Below are 15,278 nucleotides of genomic sequence, written 5' to 3'. Positions count from 1 at the left end.
GAGAGCAATCGTGCCCTCGGCCCGAAAAATGCAAGGGCATAAGGATCAATTCCCTGACTGAGCGTAACTTGAACCAAATAAAATATTGATGCAATCAATAATAAGGGATAAAATGAAAATGCATCTTGCATACGATTCACTTCACAATGAATAAGGGCTCGGATCGAGCGCATTTGCGCCCTAGGTACCGAGCGCAAGGGTGAAAGGATCAATTCCTTACCTTTATGGATCAAGGTTTTCTGGAAACCTTGATCCATAATGAATTGATGCAATCAAAAAATATATGAAAAAAATGAGACTACTGCGCTTGCGATTTCACTTCATCACAAAATAAAAAGGGGAAGGATCAATTCCCGGGAATAGCAGAAACATTGATCCCAGTAAACAATGCAATCTCAATAAAAAATGAAAATGAAAAAGAACTGCACTTGCGATTTCACTTCATTCAAAATAAAAAGGGGGAAGGATCAATTTCGGGTAAGCTCGGAAACTGATCCAAAATGAGTATTGCTACAATCAAATAATATATGAAAATGGAAAAAGAATACTGTACTTGCGATTCCACTTCCATACTAAATAAGTTTCCGTGCCGAGCGCATTCGTTCGGCAACGGGCATACAGGTCAAAAAAAAATATAAATGAAAAGAGCACTTACTTACGATTTTCATCTACACATTTCCAACCCAATCTACGCTCGGTAGCGTGCTGCTCCCGCCCTCGGCACCGAGCATACCCAATACGAGGATCATTTCTGGAAAATGAATTCCCGCACTTACGCCCTTCAGTCCCGGCACTCGGTAATCGGAGGGCGTGGTGACACCAAGATCCTTAATTCACAAAGAATTGAATGAAATGATTGTACTTACAATTCAGTTTCACTAGATAATTAGTAAAAAGAAAAACACAATCATGCGAAAGCAAACGACGATGAAGCGGGCAGAGAGCGATGATACACGTCCACACGCCAGCAGGCCGAAAGCAAAAGTGGTTTGTTTACCTCCCAGTCGCGCGCGCGCGCCTGTCGGACAAGCAGTTAACTACCGAACCCCTTGTTCGAAAGCTTACGACCTATCCAGCTGCCGCTAGTACCTTCCTATTGTAAAAGGACCGAAGGTTTGTATGCCGTGTCGGAACAACAAGTATTTTTTACAAGCTAGCTATTGAATAAATTTGTATTTTTCTCAGTCAAAACATATGCCCCTCAATGCTAACTTTCCTCTTTTAACGACTTTCTGGTCATTGCAAATTCGGCCCCATAATTTCTTATGGTGCGAAAACAGACAGAGGCCCTGTGGTACCGAAAACGATTTGCGTCACACTACGGCGATAATCCAGCAGTAAAACATCTTCATATATCCAAAAAGTAAATAATAAAGATATATATGCGCATTACGATTATAACAATTACATGTATAGCTGATAACAATCTGGTAAACTGTTCTGCAATGACAGTTGAGTATAGCAATTATTTACAATAGGTACGAAAGTCAAGATGTCGTGACGTCATAATACAGAACTTGAAAGAACGTTCTAATTCAGAAAAATAATTACTTAAATTTGAGTCAGAGTCGAGTTACTTTTTCAATAACGAATATTTTCAAATTAATCATCATAAATATGTAAAATATTATTGATGTTTTACTACTTATTTAAAAAATTAGCCAAGAGCACGCTCTCGTCATCTTCTACCCAAACAGCTGTTTACGCCTGGCTTGTTGTTGATGAGAAATCGTGTTTCGATTGTTGTGATAAAAGTGCTCCAGCGTCTGTGGGTACAAGTGGTGTGCGGATTTATCACAGGAAATGGAAAGTTTGTTGACACAAGCGACTCCGTAAACATCGAGATGGCGTCAATCTTCGAAACATTTTTAGTTGTAAGTAAAAATTTCTAAAGCGTTTTGGCGAGATTTCCACTGCCGTGGGCGCCATTTTCAGTACCCTCTGTTTAAATCTTAAAATTTGGCCTTAATTTCTAACTTTGGAGAAAATACTTACTTCGAAAGGAGAGTAGAGGTCTTTAGCTCCGTTTCTCACCAACAACAAGTCGCGACTGATGCCCATCTCGGGTGTCAGGACGCGTTATAATGTACTTTTTCGGAGGGTGGCTTGCATTGATTGTAGGTGGCCTGCTTGGCCTGCTGTGATGTTCTACCCTAGTATTTTCTACTTTGCGAGAAAACACTTATTTTGCGAGGAAAGTAGAGGTCTCGAGGTGCTGCTTCCACGACCGATGACTCGTGACTGGTGTCCATCTCTGGTGTCAAGATGTATTAAAATACTCTTTCGGGAAGGTGGTCAACGAGCGGGCACGACTAGCCCAGGTATGATTAGGTTATATAGGCTATGATGCATCATGTTTAAAAAAAATAACTTTCTCGTTATGCAAAAAATGAAAAGTAAGGTCCTCCCCCATCCCCAAAAGCATCTACCTAGTAGTAATTAGCTAGCCTAGCCTCAATTAGTATGCTACATAGGTAGCTACTACCCAGAGTTATTTGTTCGTCATTAAAAACATAGGGGATTACGATTATAAAGAAGCCATTTTGACCAAAATATAAGGTACTAATTAAAAACCTACGCTAATTTTTCCCAGGACAAGACACGAAAGCACAGAAAGTAAACAAACGAAAACAAACACGTACCCTTTAAAACGCATATATAATATTAAAAATCGCTCAAAACTCACCATTTAAGCGCCAATTTGACGTAAATAAAACCTAATTAACGGAAAAACAAACGTCTAAAGAGAAACGATCTCACGGGGGAAACAGAAGATAAACAAACAGACAAAAAACACGTACCTAGGTATCCCTCAAAAACACTCACAATAAAATTCTCTCGCTTAAAACTCACCATATATATGGCGTTGGTGTCGTGTCCGCTCAGCTCCTTCTTGTAGAAGCGATACCTAGACAGGTGCTGGTACTTCTTCTTGATCAGGTACCTGGAGGACATCGCGAAACTTAATAAATATATCGGGTGCTGGTCGGACGATGTTCTTCTCCCATTCACTAACACTAATAAGCCTCCCGAAGAACAACAGCTGATAGGAGAGGAGACAAGCGCGATGCGAAATGCGCAACCCCCCGAGTACTGCGAGTTTCAAGTGGAAAGAAAAGTTTTCATTGGTTTTTACGTATTCCAAGCTTAATACTACTTAAATTTGATACTAGAATTACCAGTCATTTTAATTAAGGTGTCTGGTAAGTTTATTTGTTTACGAAGTTTAACATCGAACCAAACTAGGATGGTCGATTTGTAAACGGCAACAAGAGTTTTATATAGGTCTTTTTTTAATTTGTTCACTGTAGTCTTAATATTATTTAATTCTGCAAATGTAAGTATATATAATTACATAAGACTATATATAAGGCACAAAGTTTCCTCTCTGCCTTCTCGTGTTTACGTATTTTCACAACGGAACTTCAATGATCGAATTATAAAGAAAAAAGGGTTTTTTTTATGTTTTTTTCTTCATGTTCGTCTACTTAAATCTTAATATTGCTTAAAAGTTGATACTAGGAATACCTAAGTGAGCGTATGGCTATTAAAATCACTGTAGATAAAGAAGAGATAAGGCGCTAGATAAGTTTAATCCATATGTTTAATAAGTAGTTTCATAACAAACTAAACTTAAATGGTCGGGTTTAGAATAAAAGAAAAAAACCTTTTTGTAGATTTTTCTTTGCTTTAACTGCATGAATGTCAATAGTACTTAAATTCTGATACTAGGTGTCCAGGAGTATGTATATGATTATTGAGATTTATACTGACAAGAAGACACTGGGAAAGTTTCTTCTGTACGTTTATTTAGTCTCATAGCGAACAAAACTTTCATGGTCGACTTTTAAATGACAAGATGAGTTTTGTAGCTTATTTCTTTGTTTCTTCATATAAAACCTTAATATAACTTAAATTTCGATACGAATTATACCTACAATTATTCAAATTATTGTAAGTAACGCAATTAATAATTTTTCCCATATGCTTTTAAAAATCATGGTACCCTGGGAAATAAAAAAATAATGTTTTACAGCATATTACGGCGTAATACAGCATATTACAGAACAGTAAAAAACTTTTCTTTGAAGAAGGAGCAGGTCTAGAAATTTCAGTGTCTGAAAATATTTCATTCACGAATCATAAGAAGATCTGTGTCTTCATAAAAAAAAAGGTTGCTTGAAATATGAATATGGAAATCGGTAAAAATTGACACTTACAAATAGAAGCACATTTAAATGATTAAAACAGTATTTTGCGGGACATTTATTTGCAATATACGAATCACTACACACATCCCATATAGGCTACATATTCTCTCTCTCTCTCTCTCTCTCTCTCTCTCTCTCTCTCTCTCTCTCTCTCTCTCTCTCTCTCTCTCTCTCTCTCTGTAGGGAGAGAGAGAGAGAGAGAGAGAGAGAGAGAGAGAGAGAGAGAGAGAGAGAGAGAGAGAGAGAGGAAAACCAAAACTCGCTGAGGCCACAAACACCGCGGGAGATTATCCCTTATAGATTGATGGTCAGTCTTGGCTCGCTATCAGTAATCTCGGAGATTACCGGATAAAGACAGTCCTTTACTCATCCTTCGGGACTCTAACCCTTCAGCGGGAGATGTCCTTTTTGTTGTTGTTGTTTTTGTGGCGGTATTGTCTATTAAGCCTAATTCTATGAACCCTTAGCAATGCAGAATTTCTACGTTCTAGCAATGTAGAAACTGCGTTAAAGACGTTTTGACAGCTGAGCATCAGTTGAAGAATGAATAGGCGTAATAATTCTCTATTTCTTTTGACAATACGGAATTTCTGTTGAAGAATGAATAGCCTAAAAATTCTCCACATTTTGAAAATGCAGAACTTTTGATGAAGAGTGAGTGAATAGGCCTAATTCTCTGTACGTTTTGATTATAAGAAACGTCTGTTGAAGGCTGATTAGGCTTAATGGCTACTTCTTTAGGTTTGGGCGTTGTAAAATGTCTGTTGAAGAGCGATATAGGCTCCTAAGTCTCTGCATATTTTGTCCGTACAGTACGTCTGCTGAAACGAGAATCCATGCAAACCTTAATTAATAAGATAACTCTAATTTCTAGGATTAATTAATTAGAGACAAGGCGCAATATATACTTTCTATCTACATTGATTAATCGTATCGTAGACGTAGGTTGGATTACTCTTTCAGTGACAAATAAACAGATCATTCTGGCGCGCTAGCTCCCTGTCTTCGGTGAAAGTGGCGTGACTGTTTATCTCGTCTATCAGTGAGGGTGGCAGAATCCCCCTGGTCAAAACAGGAGGGTCATATGGCAGTTTTGTCAGGTAAGGATAAGGGGATATTTGCAGCTTAATATGAAACGTAAAAGTGAAAGTCACCCGTGTAGCCTATGGTGGCGAAATATTCACTCACACAACCACACACGTAATATCGAGTTCCCTATACATTGGGAATAACTTTACCCAACGGGAATTATAATTGGGAAGTACCTTCTCCAGGGCAGATAATTATAATTATAATTATAATATATATATATATATATATATATATATATATACGTATGTGTGGGGGGTGTGTGTGTAAATATTTCAACAACATCAGCAATTTCATAAGCGCAGTAAAAGACCTCTCTCTCTCTCTCTCTCTCTCTCTCTCTCTCTCTCTCTCTCTCTCTCTCTCTCTCTCTCTCTCTCTTTAAAATCCTATTATTCTACACATCTTTCGACAATACAGTGCAAAACATTAGAACTATCTCTACATTTATATTTTCTTTGAATTTTCTTAGTAGGTAATTTGATTTCCAAACTGAATCAGAGACAATTGATATAATAAATAAAAGCACAAGTAAGAAAATGGTTTAACAACAATTTTAAAAATAGAATAAAAACAAAATAAATCGTGATTAATTAATTTAATATACAGCCTTCGATTTTCTGTCTAGTCTGTGACATTACATTACAGTTTCTCAATGAAATTCTGTATTTAATTTTCCTGTTTGATAATATTTTTAAATTATAATGTTTCTGAATTGTCTTTTCTAGGTAATTTAAAAAGTCATCATGGAACAAGAAAAAAAAAATGTCATTGGAAAGGAAGAATCGCGCCATCACAAATAAGAATTAGCTGATAGGTACTACTTTTTTTTTAATCTTTGTATACGAATTATCGGTTCTCTGGGAAAGAAATTATCTTGGGAGATAAAAGAACGGTTTATTCGAGTTAAAGACACTTCATAGTTAATCAAATTTAGACGTGGAGAAAAGGATAAAAAAAAAAAAGAGATGTTTTGGCGCCATTAAAGAATTATCTGTCAATCAGCTCAAAAAGATATTTCCCGTTTTCTTTAAATTATGTCATATTCTGCTAGTACGATGAGTTAAAATATTGCTGTAAAATCACAGTATTTTTGGTACAGCTGCTGTTATTGCTGCTGTCTTTCCAGTGCTGTTATTGTACAGCAATAACGCATCAATACTGCTGCGATTAGATACTGATGAAAATAATAATAATGGTTTTGAATGTCAGTTTAAGCAACAATGAGTTGATATTGCTATGAAACTCAATATTTTTTGGTACAGTTGCTATTATTGCAATCCGTTCTGATGTTTCTCCGAATTGCTGCCCCTGCTGTCATTTTACAGCAATGACGCGGTATCAGTAATAACAATAAAGAATTATATAATATATATATATATATATATATATATATATATATATATATATATATATATATTTTGGGAAATTGGGCTGAGTCATAAAACGTTTTATGGCAATGCAGGCTTAATCTAAAATTCGAAATCGACCACCAGCATTCTATGTGAGACTCCATTCTTTGGCAACTGAGAGAGAGAGAGAGAGAGAGAGAGAGAGAGAGAGAGAGAGAGAGAGAGAGAAACAATCTCACATTTCCCTGAATACGATGGTGCGTTACTAAGCGGAACTTCCCTCACTCCCCACGCAAAAAATAAAAAGACGATATGCAGGCCAGTGATAAAAGAGGAAATGCCATCTCTTCTTACCTTAGATATCAATATCTCAGTCAGTAGCCTTGGTTCAATGAAAAAGAAACGAGCAAATAAATATATGATAAGAAGAAGAACGTTCGCGCATGCGCAGTATAGCTATAGCTATGCGTTCAAGAGAAAGAATTTAATCCTAAGTTTTCTTAAGCCATTTTTATTTTGTCAGGTATAAGTATCTTACACTTTCTCAAAGCATTTTTACATTTTAAAGTATAAGTATTTTACGTTTTCTCAAAGCATTTTACTTAGTGATGAATAAGTTTTGATCTATAAGAGCAAGAAGCATTTGTCGGTAAAAATGAGATAAGATACGGACTATTTCTGCTATCATGGGCGACAGTAATTTGTTTTTTGGTGACTTTTCAACAACTATTGTCTGGCCTCATTCATCAGGAAAATATTACTATAATATGTCAATAAACGCGCGCACACACCACACACACATAATATATATATATATATATATATATATATATATATATATATATATATATATATATATATATAATATATATAAACTATCTTATTGTCTAGTTTATGTACAAGAAGGAGTATGAATTTTACATCACAAACACATAGGAAATCTTTAAATACATTTTGTACGTAAACATTCTCATAAAAGCTAACAATCATACATACATACAAACATACATACATACAAATTTGATATTATTATGAAAACAAATCGAACATTTTAAGGAAATATAAACTGACCACTAGACCTACTCAGTATAAGTAAACTAGTTATATAACTAATCTTTAAAAAAAACGAAGCAAATTGGCTGTGTATCTCATTGTCTGCCTCGCAGAAATCACAATATCAAACATATAGGACTTAAGATTGTTTTGAATAATCGCTCAAACAATTTAAAAGTCGTTGACAAGATTATCTTTCTTGTTAATTGACTTTTGAATTGTTTTGAGACGATTAAAAAAAAACCATCCAAATTCCTTTGTCTGAGATTGTGATTCCAGTGATCCCAAGGACTTGCGATTGTTCTTATTAATGGCCACAAACAATTTAAAACTCGCTAACAAGATTATCCTTCGAGATTTCGATGGTTGAATTGTAAATACAGTGGTCTAAGAGTCTCTAATTGGCAGTTTTTAATTTGTGCAAAAAACCTCTGCTTACAACAATGACCTTCAAATCATATTTTTGTCATCGATAAGAAACAAACAAAATTAATTATTAAAACACAAAGCGATAATTAATATTAGGTCTTCAAGACGGTGGGTCTGGACAGGATCTTATTACTATTGCCACCAAACGTAGATAATCTGGAAGTGGGATATTTTCATCTATTATATATATATATATATTTTATATATCTATATATGATATATATATATATTATATTTTATATATATATGGTGAGTGCGGAAATGCCACTGTCTCTAAATCACATCCGGTTGTCAATCGTTGTTGATTCTCTCTCTCTCTCTCTCTCTCTCTCTCTCTCTCTCTCTCTCTCTCTCTCTCTCTCAGGGTCTTGTCTCTCTATTGCTTTCGTCTCTCTCTGTTTCTTTGTCTCTTGTTTTTGTCTCTCTCTTATTATCTGGGTCTATTACTGACATCCTCTCTCTCTCTCTTCTCTCTTCTCTCCTCTCTCTCTCTCTCTCTCTCTGAATGTTGCTTTTGTCTGTCCTATTTCTGTCTCTGGATTTTGCCCTCTCTCTCTCTCTCTCTCTCTCTCTCTCTCTCTCTCTCTCTCTCTCTCTCTCTCTCTCTCTTCATTTGGGCCTGTTATTCACCTCTCTCTCTCTCTCTCTCTCTCTCTCTCTCTCTCTCTCTCTCTCTCTGTTGCTTTTGTCTCTATTTCTCTGCCTCTGGTTTTTGTCTCTCTGTCTCTCTCTTCTTTCTCTCTCTCCCTCTCTCTCTCTCTCTAAGCTCTGTCAACTGAGCTATACAATCTGCTACTACGTACGAGGTGTTTGTTCTTCCTGTCAGGTAACCAATTGGTTCCTAGCCACGTAAAAATATCTAATCCTTCGGGTCAGCCCTAGGAGAGCTGTTAATCAGCTCAGTGGTCTGGTTAAACTAGGATATACTCTCTCTTCCTGTCAGACCATCGGGAGGCCTTACTGCCTTCCATAAAACTGTCAAGTACCCGACCTCCTCTCTACGTAGCTAAAAAAAAAAAAAAAAAAAAAAAAAAAAAAAAAAAAAAAAAAAAAAAAAAAAAAAAAACATTTACAAAATTCTAAGCGTCCTTATTTACAAGGTAAAATGTCCCGCATTTGTTTGTTTACATGGAACTTTCCGGCTTGGAGGATGAAGTTTACAGAGATATAAAAATAGTCATGACCTCACTGTGGTACTTTAAGGGCACATTGTTATCATTGTCATCACTGATTAGTTAAGTATCTAGGAGTGGAGAATTGTGTATGGGAGAACTATCTAGCCCCTCTGGTGGACAATATCTTTAAATACGCAATTCTGTCATCATTTGTTTACTTTACCTGACTCAATTTTGCCCCAGTCATAAAAAATTAAGAAGATTTGGGTTTTCAGTCACTAACGATGCTATATTAATTTTATAAAATTAAAAGTTGAAAAATGAGGTTACGACCTTTTGAAAAACCATTCCTTAGAAAGTCTTAAAAATGTTCAAAGCTAATTTCTTTTTGTATTATTTCATGTTTTGTGTTATTTACTTCAAACCAATCTGGATGTCTGGAGACTACATATGAAGGATGACAAAAAATAGGATTCATAGGAATGGAATACAAAATTAAGGCCAAAGGCTCGGCGATGTGACCTAGGAGGTCATTCCCGCGCTGAAATGGAAATTGAGAGTGAAAAGCTGCAACAGGAGGAACACCAATAATAGTTGCACTATGAAACATGCTTACAGTGCACCGCGTGAGGGGCACTGACGACACTACCCTCCCTCTTACGGAGAATTAAATCGATAGGTTTTGAGCTCATTTTTATGATAATGATATTGTACCCTACTCATCACAGAAACGGTACCTCGTTGGACGAGTCGGTTACGTGCTCGACTACCGATCTCGGGGTCTGGGTTCGATTCCCCGCTCTGCCAATGTGGAATGGGGGGAATTTATTTCCGGCGATAGAAATTCATTTCTCGATGTGGTTCGGATCCCGCAATAAGCTGTAGGTCCCGTTGCTAAGTAACCAATTGGTTCCTAGCCACGTAAAAATATCTAATCCTTCGGGCCAGCCCTAGGGACAGCGGTTAATCAGCTCAGTGCTCTGGTTAAACTAAGGTATATACTTAACTTTATCACGGAAGTATTATATCAATACTCAGCAACACAGAGAATTCTGCTGACAGTTGCTGACAGCTGCTGACAAAAGAGACGTCCAGCGGAGCCTTCGAAATCAGTGACATCATCACCCGCTGTTAGCCTGACGTGAACGCAGACAATCTCATGACACATCGAAATCACGTGATGGTAAGTGAAGGCCCACGAAGGCCTGCTCGGCGGCGGACCTTCGCGTGAAGGCGATGATTGACAGGGTGTGCGCAAGGTCCTGTGGTGGTCTTTGGGAACGTCACGTAGTCATATGGCCCCAAGGACCCTTATCACGAAAGGAGAGGGACCTTGGGCACACTACATGACACTCTTGATAATGTCACCTTAAAGTGCTCTCTCTCTCTCTCTCTCTTACTCTCTCTCTCTCTCTCTCTCTCTCTCTAGAAATGACCCTCTCCTGACATTAAACTGTTGAAGTATTTTGCTGATTTGTATCTGTCATTCATGAGATTTCCTCACCTCTGCAATTTTTAAATACATGGCAATTTCTCTCTTCTCTCTCTCTCTCTCTCTCTCTCTCTCTCTCTCTCTCTCTCTCTCTCTCTCTCTCTCTCTCTCTCTCTAGAAATTACCCTCTCCTGACATTAAACTGTTGAAGTATTTTGCTGATTTGTATCTGTCATTCATGAGATTTCCTCACCTCTGCAATTTTTAAATACATGGCAATTCTCTCTCTCTCTCTCTCTCTCTCTCTCTCTCTCTCTCTCTCTCTCTCTCTCTCTCTAGAAATTACCCTCTCCTGACATTATACTGTTGAAGTATTTTGCTGATTTGTATCTGTCATTCATAATATTTCATCACCTCCCCAATTTGTACACATGACCACTCTAATCCCACAGAAGGCGCTGCAAAACTTAAACGCTCTGAGTTTGTTCCTTTAGAGTTCTTGAAATAAATCATAAAATGAATAATGAAATAATGAGTTGAATTTGTGTTTATTAAGGAGAAGGAACTCGTATAACAAAATATTGATCATAAAAGAAGCGTTTAATGAACTGATATTAATCTGACATATAGAGATAAGGGTAGAATAGAACATATAAAAAAGTGAACACAAATTGCTATGATACGTGTAATATTATATATATATACACATAATTATCTATACGCATACACACACACACACACACACACATATATATATATATATAATATATATTATCATATATAGATATATATATTATATATATATATTAATATATATATATATATATATATGTGTGTGTGTGTGTGTGTGTGTATAATACAGACACACATATAATATGCATACATTCATTTATGTTGTTAATGTTTGACTGTTAATGAATCCTAATTACTCATTTCATCTATCAGTCTCATTTCCCTTATTAAGTAAGGACGCTAATTTCACCTTTTCTGTCAGATCTTTCCCTTCTTGGCCAGCCAAATTGTTAAAGCGACTTACATACCCTTCCAAAACCTCGCCATATACCACTGGGCAAAGTCTCGAATAGCTGGCATAAAGTTCAACTTAGTTTAAACCGCATCACACTGAACTGTAAACAAACGCTTTTGCTAAGGACACATTATCCTTGGTCGTTGTGAGACGTTTCTCTTCTGATATTATGAATCAGTCAAGAGATACTTAACCTCAGGTAACATTTAACTACGTGATGGCTATACGTACAGTAGATTCGCCTCGTTATCTCTCTCAAGGAGACCTTGACATAATTGTTATTGTAAGACCGTTTAAGTACAGCAATTAGGGAGATTTGTTTTTTATTTTCCCCAAAGAAAATGAGTCTTTCCTCATTCGTCAGATGAATATAGATGGATAAAAATGGGAACAGCTAACGAGAAGCAAGCGAAGATGCGATGCATTGCTACCCTAAAACAATTCGGCTTATTTTCGACGAATTTGTTTAAATTGCTAACTGTTGTTTTATTCATTTATTAGTTTATCTTCTTTTCTTTGTCTTTACTAGTAATTGGTCACTCCTTTCTGCATTTCCTGTTATCTACCGTTATTTCTCTCAAAGGAACATCATAATAACTATAGAAGGATGAATTTAAAGTCAATGGTCCCTGCAGGCTAGTTCCATATGAATAGTGGCTTATCTTCTGAATAATAATAATAATAATAATAATAATAATAATAATAATAATAATAATAATAATAATAATAAAACCAATGCACGGACAATACATGAGACAGACTAAAGAACTAGCCAGCGATGACAATTGGCAATGGCTACAGAGGGGAGAGCTAAAGAAGGAAACTGAAGGAATGATAACAGCGGCACAAGATCAGGCCCTAAGAACCAGATATGTTCAAAGTATGATAGACGGAAATAACATCTCTCCCATATGTAGGAAGTGCAATACGAAAAATGAAACCATAAACCACATAGCAAGTGAATGCCCGGCACTTGCACAGAACCAGTACAAAAAGAGGCATGATTCAGTGGCAAAAGCCCTCCACTGGAGCCTGTGCAAGAAACATCAGCTACCTTGCAGTAATAAGTGGTATGAGCACCAACCTGAAGGAGTGATAGAAAACGATCAGGCAAAGATCCTCTGGGACTATGGTATCAGAACGGATAGGGTGATACGTGCAAACAGACCAGACGTGACGTTGATTGACAAAGTCAAGAAGAAAGTATCACTCATTGATGTCGCAATACCATGGGACACCAGAGTTGAAGAGAAAGAGAGGGAAAAAATGGATAAGTATCAAGATCTGAAAATAGAAATAAGAAGGATATGGGATATGCCAGTGGAAATCGTACCCATAATCATAGGAGCACTAGGCACGATCCCAAGATCCCTGAAAAGGAATCTAGAAAAACTAGAGGCTGAAGTAGCTCCGGGCCTCATGCAGAAGAGTGTGATCCTAGAAACGGCACACATAGTAAGAAAAGTGATGGACTCCTAAGGAGGCAGGATGCAACCCGGAACCCCACACTATAAATACCACCCAGTCGAATTGGAGGACTGTGATAGAGCAAAAAAAAAAAAAAAAAAAAAAAAAAAAATAATAATCAATAATAATAATGTTTTTTGACGATACTGGAAAAATGCATTTCTTTAGTTCCCTGTAACAGTTACAGAGTATTACAATACCGAAGTTTTGTGTATATAAATATTTATTTCTTGTAATCTATGTCATACATACACCAAATATAAACATGCATATATATATATATATATATATATATATACATATATATATATATATATATATACGTATATAAATGCATATATTAATTTCTGATTGTATGCTGATTACCTATGTGTGTATATATATATATATATATATATATATATATATATATATTATATGCATGTATGTATATATATATATGTATATTAATGTGTGTGTTCATTCTGTGTACTTTGATGATAAAAAAACTCTTTTACATAAAGTAAATGAGCAGGGAGCACATAAATTAGTTAAACGAATTTTGAAGTAAAATTACTTGAAATTATATGACATTTAGTTTACCTGGTCTTAGTTATGTTTCTATCTATCTATCTGCCTATTTATTTGCCTGTCTATCTATCTATCTACCTATCTTTCTATTGACGAACATTCATTATACACTACAAAACTATTACGTTTTTCTTGTTATATAGGTCAATGAGATAACATGTCTTGAATTGGCAATCATGATCAATGACTTCTGTCACGTACCGTATGGCATAGCATAGCATAATCATTGCTGTGTGCCGATGACTCCTCGTGATAAGTCCATGATATTTCTCCTAGATAGATTTACTAAGCTCAATGAGTTCATAACATTGTGTGCACTTGCCCGATAATACAATCTTTTACTAGTGTCTAAACGACTTACTTACATTTTAATATACTGATTCATGAATCGATTTCTTTTCTAATCACTAATCTTTTCTTTCTGTATTTCGCATTGATTTCTGTTACTTCTTTCAAATGAACATCATAATATTCTTTGGAAGCTCAAATTTTGAGTCAATGGCCCACGTATTCTCGTTCTATAACGAATTACGAATAGGGTTCATCTTTTGAATTAATAATAATAATAATAATAATAATAATAATAATAATAATAATAATAATAATAATAATAATAATAATAATAATAATAATAATAATAATAATAATAATAATAATAATAATAATAATAATAATAATAATAACATACTGAGAAAAACTCGCTATTACGAGAGTTTATACAATGCTCTAAGAGTTCCTTACTAATGAAAATGTTAAAAGTTGGTGTATGATTTATAAATACTTTATAAAGCTTTTATAAATCACACGCGAACTTTTAACATTTTTGTTATCGTGGATCCCTTACAACAACAACAACAACAACAACAACAACAACAACAACAATAATAATAATAATAATAATAATAATAATAATAATAATAATGATAATAATAATAATAAGTGGCACGAGTACCAACCTGAAGGAGTGATAGAAAACGATCGGGCAAAGATCCTCTGGGACTATGGTGTCAGAACAGATAGGGTGATACGTGCAAATAGACCAGACGTGACGTTGATTGACAAAATCAAGAAGACCGTATCACTCATCGATGTCGCAATACCATGGGACACCAGAGTTGAAGAGAAAGAAAAGGAAAAAAAGGAATAATGGATAAAGTATCAAGACCTGAAAATAGAAAAATAAAAGGAGTGATATGAGATATGCCAGTGGAAATTGTACCCATAATCATAGGAACACTAGGCACGAACCCAAGATCCCTGAAAAGGAATCTGGAAAAACTAGAGGCTGAAGTAGCTCCAGGACTCATGCAGAAGAGTGTGATCCTAGAAACGGCGCACATAGTAAGAAAATGATGGACTCCTATGGAGGCAGGATGCAACCCGGAACCCCACACTATAAATACCACCCAGTCGAATTGGAGGAATGTGATTAAAAATAATAATAATAATAATGAGGTGGGTTATTTCATTCAGTGTGATTCTGAAACGTAATACATTCTTGTGAAAGTTCGACTTTGGGTGTCAGTTAATCGG

The 15,278-nt window shown here is 35.8% G+C and overlaps 1 protein-coding gene across 1 annotated transcript in view; it reads right to left on the bottom strand.

The window, feature by feature from the left end:
* Positions 1-3,044, bottom strand: part of LOC135225205 (short transient receptor potential channel 4-associated protein-like) — a 184,487-nt gene extending 181,443 nt beyond the window's left edge. Inside the window, exon 1 of the mRNA XM_064264511.1 lies at positions 2,854-3,044. Within this exon, the coding sequence (XP_064120581.1) occupies positions 2,854-2,955 (102 nt within the window). The 5' untranslated portion in view covers positions 2,956-3,044. The remainder of the gene's footprint in view (positions 1-2,853) is intronic.
* Between the last annotated feature and the right edge of the window lie 12,234 nt (positions 3,045-15,278).

This window comes from Macrobrachium nipponense, chromosome 13, assembly GCF_015104395.2.
Source record: "Macrobrachium nipponense isolate FS-2020 chromosome 13, ASM1510439v2, whole genome shotgun sequence".
NCBI classification, from domain to species: domain Eukaryota; kingdom Metazoa; phylum Arthropoda; class Malacostraca; order Decapoda; family Palaemonidae; genus Macrobrachium; species Macrobrachium nipponense.
The sequence above is the reverse complement of the archived record's forward strand: the minus strand, read 5'-3'. Positions and strand labels throughout refer to the sequence as shown.